Genomic DNA, 14537 nt, shown 5'->3' on the forward strand with positions numbered 1-14537 from the left:
CGGGGGCAGATTCCACATTTGATACGATGTAACGCAGTTACTCAAATACTTACAATGGCTTGATACGATCGTCAAAACATACAATTAATATATAAGCCTACGCATAAAAATTAAAAAACAAAACACAAAATGTTTTAAAACAAGCGTTAAGGTAGAACGCGACACTTTGCGAATTCGACTAGCGTCTTTAAAATTGGCATGCAGCAAGTTGACCATATTTCTGATTTGATTCCGTTGATTTTATTCCAAATAGTTTCAGCCAATTTTTGTACACAACGACGTCAAAAGTTGACCATCAAAGCCCGTTTTTTTGAACATGACATCGTTGCGTATCCTTGGCAACTGTAACGGGTATTTTCAACGCCATTGGCGGACAAAAGATCTTAAATCCTACAGCATTCGACGGAAATTATTTTTCCCTTTAAGACTGATATAAAATTTATTGTTTTACGCCGAAAAAATGTTTGAGGAAATGGAAAGAAAATTGTCAATTTTGTGTAATATTTGACGTTCAGTTTATCCGCAATTTTCGGCTTTAAAGCGGCTTATTAAAAAATTCCTGAAATAAATTTTTGATTTTTTTCTTTAAACGTACTTTAAAATGTATACTTAGTCAAAATAACTAAAAAATAGGGGGTCACCGACTCAAATTTTTCGGTACACGTGATTTTATTTCCCCCACCCGTGAGTAATTTTGTAACGAAATTCGACGTATGCAGATACGTTTGAGAGTTCAAAGTGCGGCAATAATGTTCAGCTTATCAGGAGAATTGTTCTAGAGTTTTACTTATACATATAAAACAACAATGTTCCATTGCAAATTCTTAAAATTTAAAAATGAGACCTCACGATGAAAAAGCATATTTATATTTAAAATTTTAGCCTGGGATTTAGTCGTTGATATATTGCTTATTCGCTTTAAATTTAGGCGTTGATATGTTGCTTATTAGCTTAAAATACGCGTCATTTCCTACGAGCACGTCACAATTTCTGATTGATATATAGTCGATTTTTTTAATTGAAGCAAAGACTGGAACCCAGGCTAGTAAAGTTTAAATGCAGGTACATTTCAATATAACGTGTTACTTGAGCAAAAAGGAACTGCCAGCAGTGTACGAAACTTGCTATATATGTAACAAAAATTGTCTAATTAACTATCATGGGCTTGGTCGCAATATTATCGCATTTCCATTTTGTGACGTTTATGTTTGCTGAAAAAAATGTACGAAAAACAAACATTTTTTTTTCTCGTTTTTAAGCATGATTAATAACTTCTTAAAGAATCGTGAACAGACGCATGTAAAGAAAATGACGTCAGGCGTTCAACGGCAACATATACGCTGCGCAAACAAATACAGCTGAGAGTTATCAGTGTAACTTTTTGATATTTTAATACAAGAAGATTAATAAACTTGAATCGAGAAATATGCCATGAGGAACAAAAAGCAACTATATATTTTTATGTAAATTTAGAAATTTACGGAAATTCAATCATAAATTAATACTTAGTCTACAAGAAATTCTGCAAAGCTATACATTTTGCATTACCCACACTATGATTGATATACTGTGAGTGATATGTATTTCATTTCACCTATTAAAAACCAGAATTTGAATTTCACTTGTAATCAAAAATTATCGCAACAATTTGACAGAGTATATATGCTAAATAATTTGCGAAATATTGACAAATTAAAATATACGGTTCATAAATGAAATTTAGTCAATTAAATTAAGCGAAGCAACAGTCACGTTGTTTCTGTCCGTTTCATGATGTCATTACAAATACATGTATCTTAATAATCCTGAAAAGCACGGGGGAAATGCATTGTTTCTTGGCAGGGATAATATAATGATCAGTGACAAGGAATTGAATGATTTAAATTATTGTGATAGTGGTACATGTAAAGCAGACAAAATAAGGTGCATTTCTTCTCCCTAAATACAAGAAGTAGCTACAATGTACGTATGTTTATAGGCCTACAGCAAAAAATAATTAAACAGATATTACAGAGTGAATCGTTATCGGGATAAAGACAATTATAATTTATTATATTATTGATGCATTATTTTACGAGAAAATACATATTTGGTGGAGAAATACATGTAGTTTTATTCAGAATCTAACTCATTGCTGAATTTCACTTCGGACAAGAACATGAAGTAAAAAATCGTGTAGATTCTTGTAACTTTAATAGAATTCCATGATTCTGATTCCCTGAAACTCTTATACTTAGTTTATATTACCTATCAATCGTATTGTGTTCAATAATGGTCTAAATGGGTCATAAACATAACATTTCAAAACGTTATTTATCCAGTTAATTTTAATTTTCTGATCTATGAATATCTATTCTATGAAAATAAACAATGGAGAATAGTTGTGTCACGGACTTAAAATCCGTGGTTGAAATCTAAGTGAAACGGGCCGGGCCATAGTTTTTCAATGCCTTTATATTTGAAAGATCCTGGTGGGTTAAAATACCACACCGTGCATATCCAGTAATGGTGGAATGTGCAAATAACGTAAAAGTAACGCCGAATCTGTGCAACGCTATTGCCAAAACGAATAAAACAGTAAGTAAACGAACCAAAATAGTTTATTCTAGAAATGAATTAGCGCATACGGCTGCTACGACATTATACTTCAACCAGAATTACATTTTTATTAGCAGAAATATGTTAACTTTTCTTGATCATTCGTGAGAAAGACAATCTGATTATAGTTTTGAATGTTACTTTTGTGTTTCGTCAAATAAATATGTACATTTAACACATTTAAAACATAACCTTTTCGTAGTCTATATACCTAAGACATTTGTCAAACTATAAGTGCCGTATAACAATAGAAGGAAACTGGTAAAATAAGATTTAGCTACCTTTAATGGTGTAACCGTAAAAATCGCTTAGACTAAGTAGTAAGTTTGCAAAAGTTGTATGAGAACGTATATTGCCTTGTGTGTTCGCGTCCTACTTACGGGACAATACGAGAAGAGCCGACGTGTTCCGGATAGACTGGATATCCATATTTTAGCTACTTGTGACTGAAAGTACTGACGAGCTTCCGTCATGTTTAAACGATAAACAGTTGATACAACATAACACAAAATCTTATATCGCTGTGATTTATTAATTTATTATAGTCAATATGTATAAAATTAATCATAACATAAAATTTTGGAAACAATCTCTGAATAAATAATACACGAGTGTTATTCGATAAACAGTTAATAAATGAGAATTATGAAGCTGTGTAGCAATTATTGAGAATTGCTACTTAATCAAAACCTGGTATATGGAGTTGGCTACTTAATCAAAACATGGTATATGGAGTTTAAAGAGGAAAGAATGTATAATGATTGTTATTGATATTTTGTTATTTGCCGCCAAATAAGTTCGCGTGCGTTTGATTTTGACAAGTAGCATGGGAGAAAGTCAATATGTCAATTCAATAATTAATTGCATGTCTGTGACATCACCCGGATATAGACCATCTTACACATAACACACGGCGTTTACGGTTGGCCACCCGTGTAAACCGTACATACAACCGAGCTAACCTTGAGTTTTACCGAGTTACACTCGAGTGTATCCGTGCAAGCCGTGTATGATTTTTAAAACACTGGTACGGTGTAATGTTCGTGTATGATCGTATAAACGACCGTACAAGACCTATGAGACCGTATATACAACCGTACTTGAAGTCTACTCCACGAGTGAGCCCAACCGTGCCAAAATCGTATATAAATCGTATGGAATTGTTCGAGACCGTCCCAAAGTCCTACATCCAACACCCGATTAACATCCGAATGTCACACGATCACGGTACGATTCACTCGAGTGCCAACACGGTTTCATACGATCGCTGTACGACCAATACGATTCAAGTACGAATCATACATAGAAGACACGGTATAGTACGGGTATACATGGTCTCGTACGGTCTTACACGACCTCTACATCAGAATGAACTGTACAACGAAAACCAAAACCACCTGCTGCCACCCTCAATTGCTAGATCTAGCCCGAGTACTTGCTGCACCATACTAGAATTATCCAAAGAAGAAGGTTCCCACGCATAGAAGGAATGCAAGAAGGGCCATCCAGGCCCGCCGACCACTCCAACCTTCTGACCTGCCAAGCCTGATGAGCAGGGGGGACATCAATGTCTATCAGTCTTACCATAATATCTCATTCCCTTATCCTGTCATCTGTTGCATCTGGCATTGTTTTATATAACCAATATTCACATATATAGGTGTTCTACGTTGAAAGTTGAAAATTTATTAAGCGCAAAATACGATAAACAAGATCAAAAAGGAAAGGCGGCGTTCGATGAAGACATCATAATGGGTCAATTTATATCAAAACATACACGAATATGTGATAATATGAGCATAACTCGAACAAAAGTCGGCGGGATCCTGTGAAAGTCAAGTAAATTGAGTAAAACTCGTGTTTAATCGTACCAGGCTGTACTAGACCGTACTTTGAAACGTGCAACAATCGTATGTATTCGTATGCAAATCGTTTTCAAACCTTGCTTGTCCGAGTATATCCGTCCATGCTCGTGCTACATTTAAGTCTTACTCGTGCGTGCCAACTAATCCCCAGGCACGGTTGGAGCTGAATACTCGTACCAGTTAACCCGTGTATAACCGAGTATACCGTATGGGAACCGTGTGCCCAACCGTGTTTTGTGTGAGACGGGCTTATGACAAAGTTATTGAAAATATAAACTTGCTTGTTACGTAGGATGAGAAAAATGTTAGGTCTGACCACAACTCTAACCCGGGACCCTCAGAATACCAATCTGCATATCTGCTGGCTGCATGTTTATTTTCTTGACATTTGACACATTGAATTCTGTTCGAGTTTTTTACTGCGATTTTTGAAACCTATATACTTAAAAACAATACAAATGATGTGTTTGTTAATCTTATTAAAAGCACTATATCTTTCTCAAACAAATATTTTGGGTGTTAACTTGATTTTTAAGCATTTGGGAATGCTCCACCGGTCAAATTCTATCTGGTTTTCCGTTCCGAGTGAACTTTTCTATATCTGTGATTTATAACTCATCTTATAGCACATCGTTTTCATTTATCCCTTATGTTTTGTGAAATTGCTAATTAGTCTTGCAATATCTTGAAATTCGAAGGTAGTGATTCGCCCTTATATTAGTATAAGTTATTAATAACAATTATTTCTAACAAATAAGCGACATTTTAGTAACATTTTAACTTTATATTTTAACTTTATTATAATTAAGCCTTGTTACATTAAATTACAAAGATTACTTTACAAATGTGTGTACAGTCCAACCCCGTTTATTCGAAGTGCCTGAGACTGAATATTTACTTCGAATAATCGATGGGTTCGAATAATCGTAATCGGAATATTGCGATAGACGGAAACTACTCCTCTTTGACCAATCATAGCAAAACTACCGTTAATAACACACTTACTTTCTGCATTCAATTGAGAAAAATAAATATTAAAGAAAAGTTGCGTAATAATTATTTAATTGGCATTGAAGACATAAATACTTGCATTTTATTCTACATTATGTATCGTTTCGTTTCGCGCAAAACCTTGATAATGGCGGTGTATTTACAGCTAAACAGGTGATTTCGATAAGCATGTAGCGTTACAATTAATATAAAAAATATAAATGTTCGATGATTTGACATAATTCGCATATACGGTTTGTATGAAAATTATTGCTGTCATCTTCAAGCAATAACAGTAACAAAATCGAACACGGTGCATAGCTTTTCATTTTCGGTAATTAAAGTTGATTAAAGAACACACAAAGAGAAATTATGATGATTGTCTTAATACAGGCATGACTGTTGTTATTTTTTCACAAGTCGACCGGTCAGCGAGTGGATCTGCACCAATTAGGCTGGCTTCGAATAATAGGTGTGAAATTCTTTCATAATTGTATGATCGGGATCGAAATTTTACTTCGAAAAATAGGAGGTATTCGGATAATGCATTTCGAAAAATAAGCTCGTATCTATATTGATTTATATAGAGATAAAAACGGGACCGCCCATCTACTTCGAATAATGCCGGGTATTCGAATAAAGGGTTGTCGAATAACCGGGGTCGGATTGTATTTTGACAATTCCTCATAAATGGATCACAATCTTTCTTCTGGTGTAATTTTGGTGTATCCTTATTTCTTAAAATTATTTTATTTTCTTTGTTATCAAAGTTAGTTTTTTAATTACAGCCAACAGAAAAATACTTAATGCACTATACATATAACTATTGGCAGACACGCATCAAAATTTATCCAAGGAAGTTGATGAAAACGCTCGAGTCCTTGCCTGTTTTCTTATCCACTGCTTTCACGATAATCTCTGTACCACTAAAAGTCATAGACACGATGATTCCTCTTCCAGGCTGCTTCTCTGGTTCCGGAAGATCAATTTCCAATTTTCCAATAAGCGAACATTCTGTCGTATATCTTGGATTGCATTGCTCTGTGGCGAAAATTTCAAAAACTACTTTACTTTGGAATTCATAAACTGTAAAGTAAGTATTTTCAACTTGCGGTTCATTACATTTGACGACTTGTCCTTTTTCAACATGTTTACTGAAAACTTTACATCGTACACCTTCTTCTGTTATAACCTTCAACTGTTCTGGGTCAGTTCCTTCTTTGAATGGTTCAGTTGTTTCAACACCATATGTGTACTTCAAGACTCTTTCCCGTATGGATACCGGACTATGTCCATAAACTAAGAATGGTACAAGATGCACTAATTGGTATAACAACATCTTGTCCTGTTAACGCTTTTTTAATTGCGTGCTGCAGCATAGAAGACTCGGAGTATCCACCTACCATTAAAATTGTTTTTATCTTCCTAATGTTTTCATCTCGAAGTAGACTTGTCACATGCTTGATGGTTTTTCCGACGGAATGTTCAAACATGCTTTTAAAGAGAATTGCGGAAAATTTTATCTTGTCTCCGCTAAACTCAATATCACTTGCATACTTTGAAGCTTCTATGGCACCCAACAGCTTTCCTTTAGTGATTCTTTTAAAGGTTTTGCTGAACGAAAGAGGAAATCTCATACCAACACGAGCATTTTTATCCGGTGCAACAGCTCGCTTTTTTACTTCAAAATCACGCCAGAGGTCAAGCCAGTCTTCTGTCTCAGTTCGTTTAAAGGCATCATAAACATCGGGTCCAGCCAGATCAATAAGCAGGTTTTCAAAAGCTTTGTCAACTAATATACCTCCCCACCCACCACCACTTGCTGACTGGATTTCTTTGACGCTGTGCTCGCTGACAACCTCGTGTACCGTTATATCTATTGTTCCGCCTGAACAAAACATAAATACAAAATTACATGAAAAGTTTAAACATAAAGACTTTGATTAAACAACGGTTTGTCAATAAATTAAGCAGCTTTTTCAATAAAACAATATAGCCACCGTCTGAGGGGCACGCTCGACCTTTTATTCTAAAGTGAAGCACATCAGAAGAAGAAAAATGTATTAAAGACAATGTGACCATACCACGTGACTTTTAGGGTATGGATCACCCGGCTCAGGTTGGTTTTTTATTCATAACTTATTTATTACTCAACCGATTTTGATCAGATAAGGCGCAGAGTTCTGAAAACACTCATTTGTCATAAGAAGCGATTTCTAACAAGTCATTTTTTTGTCACTATTTCATAGAAAAAAACATGTTAGAGCTGACAGATTTACTAGGTCCAATGTATCGAGTGAATGCAGTGATGTTTTAGAATATTTTCATAAAGTTAAAAATACCGTATACTTTATTGAGAATTGATGGTATACGGTATTTTTTATATATGTAAAAATTGTTTGAAAACCATTTTATCGTTGTAATAAATGTCACATTCGTGTTTAAATATTAAAATAGTTTTGATAGAGTATTTACAGGGGCGTATCACGTTGGGGGGGGGGGGCAGGATCTGACCCCCAAGCGTCTGTGGTATTGACATAAATGTGTTTAGTCCCATAGCGGTTTAACCGGATATATAGGAAAGATGCCTCTTGTTAAGAACTTAGGAAATCATCATAAAAGTATGATGTAATAAGTAGAAATAGAATTTTATTATTTTGCCGAAAAAAGAGGCATTTTATGTACCATGTTTGTTAAGACTGGCAAGAGTGAGCAACGTTCTATGAATTGATTCCTTTCAAAAGTATGCATAGCCATAAATACACGATACACCAAAATGATATTGGAAACAATGGACTTGGAGACTGTGACGCAGTGCATGTGCAACGTCATTTGTTAAATTAAAGTTTTACTATATACGTATTTGCTCGAAAGTAAAAACGCGGGGGCAATCACGTGACTTTGTTTAGTAATACCAACGAGTAATGGCGACTTCTGAGCCTCGGTAAGTTCATTATTTTTATAAATTTAGGTGATAAACCTTCCCTTAATTCAAATTAGACCTGACCTATCATATACACGGTAATTTTCTTCTTATATCTATACAAGGGCATTGTCCTATGTTTTATGGTTTTCGAGAACATTGTGTTGAATTGTGTTAAAATTGCAAATAGAGCTTAAAAGTAACCCACACGATACTGTATAATTGGGTACCAATATGAATAAAAATAAGCTTTCCTCCTTCATTAAAACACAATATCAACGATAATATTGACATCTTTTAGCGTAGGAGGCGATATAAATTGTTGCTAGAGGATATGTAGAGTAAAGAGAATCTTTGCAGATTGATAGGTAGTAAAACAAGCAATTTCTGGATAGTAAGTCAAACGAAAACAAAATAGTAAGTTTCACACATGGTTTCTAATATTTACATATATATTGAATTCTATCACTCCACGTGATTTTGTCACTATAGACAAAGAAGGAAAAAACCGGTGTTAAACTGCCAATAAACACTCGTTAGGGACTACTTGTATATGCGGCTTTTATGTTTTCACCCTCGATTATATAGTTTACAAAGCCTTTTAAAGCAACAGTAAAAAGCATTTTTATTTATATTTTCAGTTCTTATAATGTTTTCTTTTCATACAATACCGAAATTATATCTCACATACACTAACGCCACATATTTGATCCATATCAGTTAATAAATATTTTGACAAAACGGCGCCAATCCGTAAGCAGCGTAATGACGTCATCGTAAGTAAACAATTCATTCATAAACGGCTATTTAACACCGGTTTGGAGTTTTGATGCGTAGGAATCGACCACGAAGGCCGTAGGCCTGAGTGGTTAATTTTTTCGTATCAAAACGACAAAACCGGTGTTAAATAGCCGATATACACCTCTCAGGCCGATGTTATTTCGATTCTAACACGATAAAATAAGGAAGATCACTAATGTTATTTTTCAAGCGGAAATAACTTCCGGTGCCGATTTTCGTAAAACGCTGTTCGATTTTCGCACCCTACTGTTGCGAAGATATAGAAATTATTAAACAAAAGAAATAATAAGAAAAAAAAAACGTTGTTTAATCAAGTTTTCAACAATAAAAACGTCGTTTTGTGTTTACGTCAGTGCCCCATTTATCATTCTTGTATGTATGAAATAGCATCAGCTTGTTTATACTTAGGATGACGTCATTACGCTGCTTATACGGATTCGCGCCGTTTTGTCAAAATATTTATTAACTGATATGGAACTAATACGTGGCATGAGTGTATGTGAGATATTATTTCGGTATTGTATGAAACGAAAGCATTATACGAACTGAAAATATAAATAAAAATGCTTTTTATTGTTGCTTTAAAATGCTTTGTAAACAATACAATCGAGGGTGAAAACATAACAGCGCATATATAAGTAGTCCCTATCCGGTGTTTATTGGCAGTTTAACACCAGTTTTTTTCCTTCTTTGTCTATAGTGACAAAATCACGTGAGTGTTAGAATTCTTAAATGAAATAGATATGTATTCGCAAAGAGTTAAAGATTTAATTTAATTCATGATCAAATATTTTCTTTTGTTTCGAAATAAGGAATGCTTAATCGGTTGTTTATATAACATATGTGATTCTTGGTACATGTTTAAGGACGTCATTGTCAATTTTTCTTAGTCCATAAGCTCTATATTAATAACTTATAACAAGTAGATTTTATTTTCGATTTCTTCAGAAGTAAAAATAGTTTAGCAGAAACGTGTGTTAAATCTTGAAAAAGGGTTGTCCTTTGGATGGATTGATCACGATAAAAATACGCAGAAATGAAATGAAACCGAATGACCAGAAGTGACTTAGGTAGCTGGTTTGCTTACTTGACAAATAACATTCAATGAAGGCATTTTGTGTTCTATTTCTGTATCTTGTTGAAGTTGACGGGGTTGTAATTGAATTTAGTTTCTACAATAAAGTTAACATATTTGATATTGTTTTCTAATATTTGTGCAAAGTATGTGAAAAAGGGTCAAACAGTCATTCCGGGTTATGGTATGAGAGAAGCCACATTGGTTATGCCTAATGCAAGTGCTGCGGGAAACTGTTTTACAGCAAAGCCAACAAAGCCAGGGACAGATATTCGTTTGGTAACTTAGACATACCGGTATATTGAAAAAATGAATGGTTTATATCGTATGATTTGCTGCATTTATAACCATCGACATAACAGTAAACTTGCTCCTTTAAGAGGCATAAACTTATTTTGACAAAACGACAGTACATGTATAGAATAGACTTGTTTTGTCTTTGGGTAATAACAGTCAAATGCCACTGATTATTTAAAATGATTCTAAAATAAGTTTCATAGCTCTATCTATTTTGTCATGTTGCAGGTGTCATAAACACAAGAAAGAAAATCAGTTTGTCTGCAATTGTGGAAGCAAATTCGCCATTGAGGCCGACTTGCTGGTTCACCAGGACTTTACATGGGTCGGCAAGCATAAACAAGAGTTACCTGCAACATGAACATTCACCGGAAGAAACAACTTGAAGATCACGCGGTTATGCCCAAATGGGAGAGTAACTGTGCATAGACCTGTAGCCCCCCCCCCCCCGCCTTGCATAGCCGCGTAGTATTCAAATTGTTTTATTGTGTAAATGCTGATATTAGAGGTGTCACATGTCTATGCGGTCGGGTCATGTACTTTCTGGTGAACCTTCTACGATAAAAGATGTCAATATTATCGTTGATTTTGTGTTTTTAATGAAAATTTTCATTCATTTTGGTACAAAATTATACCGTCTCGTGTGGATTACTATAGCTGCATTTGTAATTTTCAAAAAATTGAAACAATGTTCTCGAAAACCATATTTGTATGGATTAAGGAAACGTTTCTCACCTAAATTTATAAAAAAAATGATGAACTTACCGATGCTCAGAAGTCGCCATTACTCGTTTGTATTATGGCCGTTGACTAGGACCCATGTCTTCTGTGTTGAGATTCGAGAACTATTTAACCACCTCTCTCCTATATAGACATTTATGAAAGCACAAATAAATGCACCTTTTGAAAATGTTGCGGCAGCCTTCATTTATACACCATTTATAGCAAGTTTGTAACTTTGAACAAACCGTCCATGAAAAGGCTCAATCAAACCGAGCCTGCAACATTTTCAATTTTGTGTTGGACTTTCTTTGGGGATTCTTATTTCACTGTATTTTGTATATAACATCAAACTAAGAATAACAAGATATTTGACTAAATAAAAACCTAAGATAAACAAATCACCGTCCTATAGAGAGACATATGAGATTTGATCTTTCGTTAAAAAAAGAATTGTTCCATACCTCCTGCATCGAGAACCATGTATCTGGTACCGACAGGCATCTTCGCTATTGAAAGACTTCCACCAGAAATAGCTGTATCCACCGATAAATGGCGGCAAAATATCGATGCCGCTTCTGGTTCCAGTGCAATCGTCAATTTGTTTGTTAACAGTCCAGCCTTGAAACAAACAAAAAATGATATGCATAATTACATTTATATTAAAATCTTATTTTTTAAACATAATTGACGAAAATATGTATTCAGAGAGGAAAAAACACTTATCATCATACGTTTATAAAAGCAAACCGTACGGTGACTAGTACATGTGCACATATTTCTATTCCAATTTCCCACAATAGCAAAAAAAGGTGATTTACATTATTTGAAATCTAATTGACAACACACACACGTTTACAAGTTTTGATCTTGTTTATCATATTTATCAATGTTTTAAATGTTTGAAATACAAATGAAGTTATTATTCAAATAAATTAGATTAAACTCCTACATGAAAAAGAGAAAACTAGTATAACCTGTACCGCGGCCTCTCTCATAAATTGTTTTGCAGCATCTGTCCATATTGCCGGAACAGTAAGTACCCAATGAACATCATCTTTTTTTAAAGGATTTGTAAGTTTATCATTTACACTCTTCATCATATCTCCTACTAGATATTCGATTGCCATGGCAAACACGTTTAACGCAATCATCGACTTTCCCATCTCATCTTCTATTGTCGTGCCGCGGTCCAGTTTCTGTAGTTTAAAAGTCATTCTTTTTTGAAATACCAACCAACAATTCTTATATCATATGTCCATTAGTGCATGTATATTGTTATCTATATATACTTTTTTAAGGAGATAAACAAATGATGTCCATTCCTTTTCCTGACATTTGTAAATCGAAATTCTGATCATGATACACAAAAGATAGTCACATTAGAACAATCAATCAAAAATTACACGTACCTACCTCACCAAGCTTTTTATTAAGTGCCATTTTAAATCTTATGAAGTAATAAAACTCTTCATGCATTTTATTGTCTGCAAGTTCCCTGAATTGGTTTTCAGCATCATATCCAAACTCTTCAAAAGTCTTTCCATCTGACTTTATCAACAAACACGTTGGTGCTTTTTCTGTAACTAGAGTTCCACTAGAGTACCATTGCTTGACAGACGCTTTAGTAGGATCCAATAAAAAATCATTCAGGAAGGAGAAAGCCCAGCCAGAATATGTTGTGCCAAAGTCTATCGCCTCGACGAGCAAGCTCATTGTAGCCTTAATAAAACAATTAAAGGGCGAAATGAGGACATACGAAATATAAATGTGTTGAAATATGTATTCATGTTAAGATACTTTACGGCGTGATACTAATGTAAATTAGCTGAGTTAGATGTAAAACTCATTAAACAACTTAATTACTCAAGAAAAGTGGAGAACATTCGAGAGAATCAATGATCCCGGAGAACCAGAAAATGAAACACTTATTCATGGAAGAAAGTGTATGACATGAACAACAATGTATATTGTTTTAATTTCAATATTAAAAATACGTAATCCCTAAAGAACGCCAAAACGGCAAAATTGATATGTTGCAGGCTCTGTTTGATTCAGCCAGTTCATGGACGGTAGTGGAAAGTGCAAGCTGCAGTCGACGCCCTCTAGCACTGGCTTAAGCAGAATAAATATAATATGAAAACATGAAGTAAAAAACAATCGAAGAATTAATCAAACATTAGAATTATGATATAGTTTGTTAAAACACATACCATGACAAATGGACTACTAATTCGCAGTTTCACTTCTCAAAGCCGCTTTTAAATCTAACTTTAAAATCTGAACGGTCGGACCAGGATGATAATTATAATAACAATTTTCCATGAGAAAAGTTCTCGCACGTTATCAAGTCATGGTGTACAGTGTAAAGTTTAATCTTTACAAGTATTAAATACCACAATCAGATTTGTTATCAGCTGAAACCTACATGCTGTGGTCTTGTGTTGCTTGTTTTTGTTGGGAGCATGCGTTCATTGAGTGTCGCCCTCCCTCTCACATATTGTTACTACATTGTATCATGTTGTACAAAAACTATTTCTAAGCAAAAGCCGGCTGAGCCGGTTTGTGCTCCCCGAATAGGTTTTGAACACAGAAATGTATACCTCTTGTAGTTTCAGAGTTATGTCCCTGACAAAGTTTGAAGTACAATGATTCAAAACTGAGGCAAGACAGAGTTACTGCTTATCTACCTTATGAGATCTATGTACCTACAAAGTGTCTTGTTCATATCTATTATATTTTTAGAACTATATCCTGGAAAATGTTCAAAGTGTAGAAATGAATAAAGGGCAATAACTCAAAAATTAAACAAGGTAGAGTTATGGTTATTTTGCATAGCACTTCTATTTAATGAGATCTATCTACCTACAGAGTTTCTTGCTCATACCTCATGGTTTCAGAGTTGTGTCCCGAACAATGTTCAAAATGTTAAATTGATCAAAGGGCAAAAACTTCAAAATTAGGCAAATAGACTTATGGTTCTTTTGCACTACACTTCAACCTTTTGAGATCTATCTACCTACAAAGTTTTATGTATGTTGATATCTATTAAAGTTTTAGAGTTATATCCCCGACAAAGTTCATAGTATTAAAAATTAACAAAGGACAATAATTCCAAAATTAGGCAATGCAAATCTACTTAATAAGATCTGTCTTCCTACAAAGTTTCATGTTGATTGCTTTTTCAAAGTTATGTCCGAGTCAAGAAAAGCGGAAGGACAGACGGAGTGACGGACGAGCGGACGGACTAAGCGGCGACTATTTGCTC

General features: G+C 34.5%; 1 protein-coding gene across 1 annotated transcript; it reads right to left on the reverse strand.

The window, feature by feature from the left end:
• Positions 1-6300: 6300 nt before the first annotated feature.
• On the reverse strand, positions 6301-12985 carry LOC132732459 (heat shock 70 kDa protein 12B-like). The gene is made up of 5 exons (XM_060718875.1): positions 12686-12985; positions 12247-12468; positions 11734-11890; positions 6754-7341; positions 6301-6539 (listed from the first exon to the last, which is right to left on the reverse strand). Exons 1-5 carry the CDS (start codon positions 12983-12985, stop codon positions 6301-6303), a joined length of 1506 nt encoding a protein of 501 aa, XP_060574858.1.
• Positions 12986-14537: the final 1552 nt, after the last annotated feature.

Source organism: Ruditapes philippinarum, unplaced genomic scaffold (genome assembly GCF_026571515.1).
Source record: "Ruditapes philippinarum isolate M1 unplaced genomic scaffold, ASM2657151v2 ctg3230_1_1_1_1, whole genome shotgun sequence".
Taxonomy (NCBI): domain Eukaryota; kingdom Metazoa; phylum Mollusca; class Bivalvia; order Venerida; family Veneridae; genus Ruditapes; species Ruditapes philippinarum.

Bases quoted from the DNA above. Each gene is read 5' to 3' on its own strand.
- LOC132732459 (XM_060718875.1), bottom strand. From the start codon at position 12,985: ATGAGCTTGCTCGTCGAGGCGATAGACTTTGGCACAACATATTCTGGC. The intron at 11,891-12,246 runs GTTATACTAGTT...GTTTGTTTCAAG, and splicing joins TGAGAGAGGCCGCGGTACAG to GCTGGACTGTTAACAAACAA. The intron at 7,342-11,733 runs GTATGGAACAAT...TGTTTTGTTCAG, and splicing joins CATGGTTCTCGATGCAGGAG to GCGGAACAATAGATATAACG.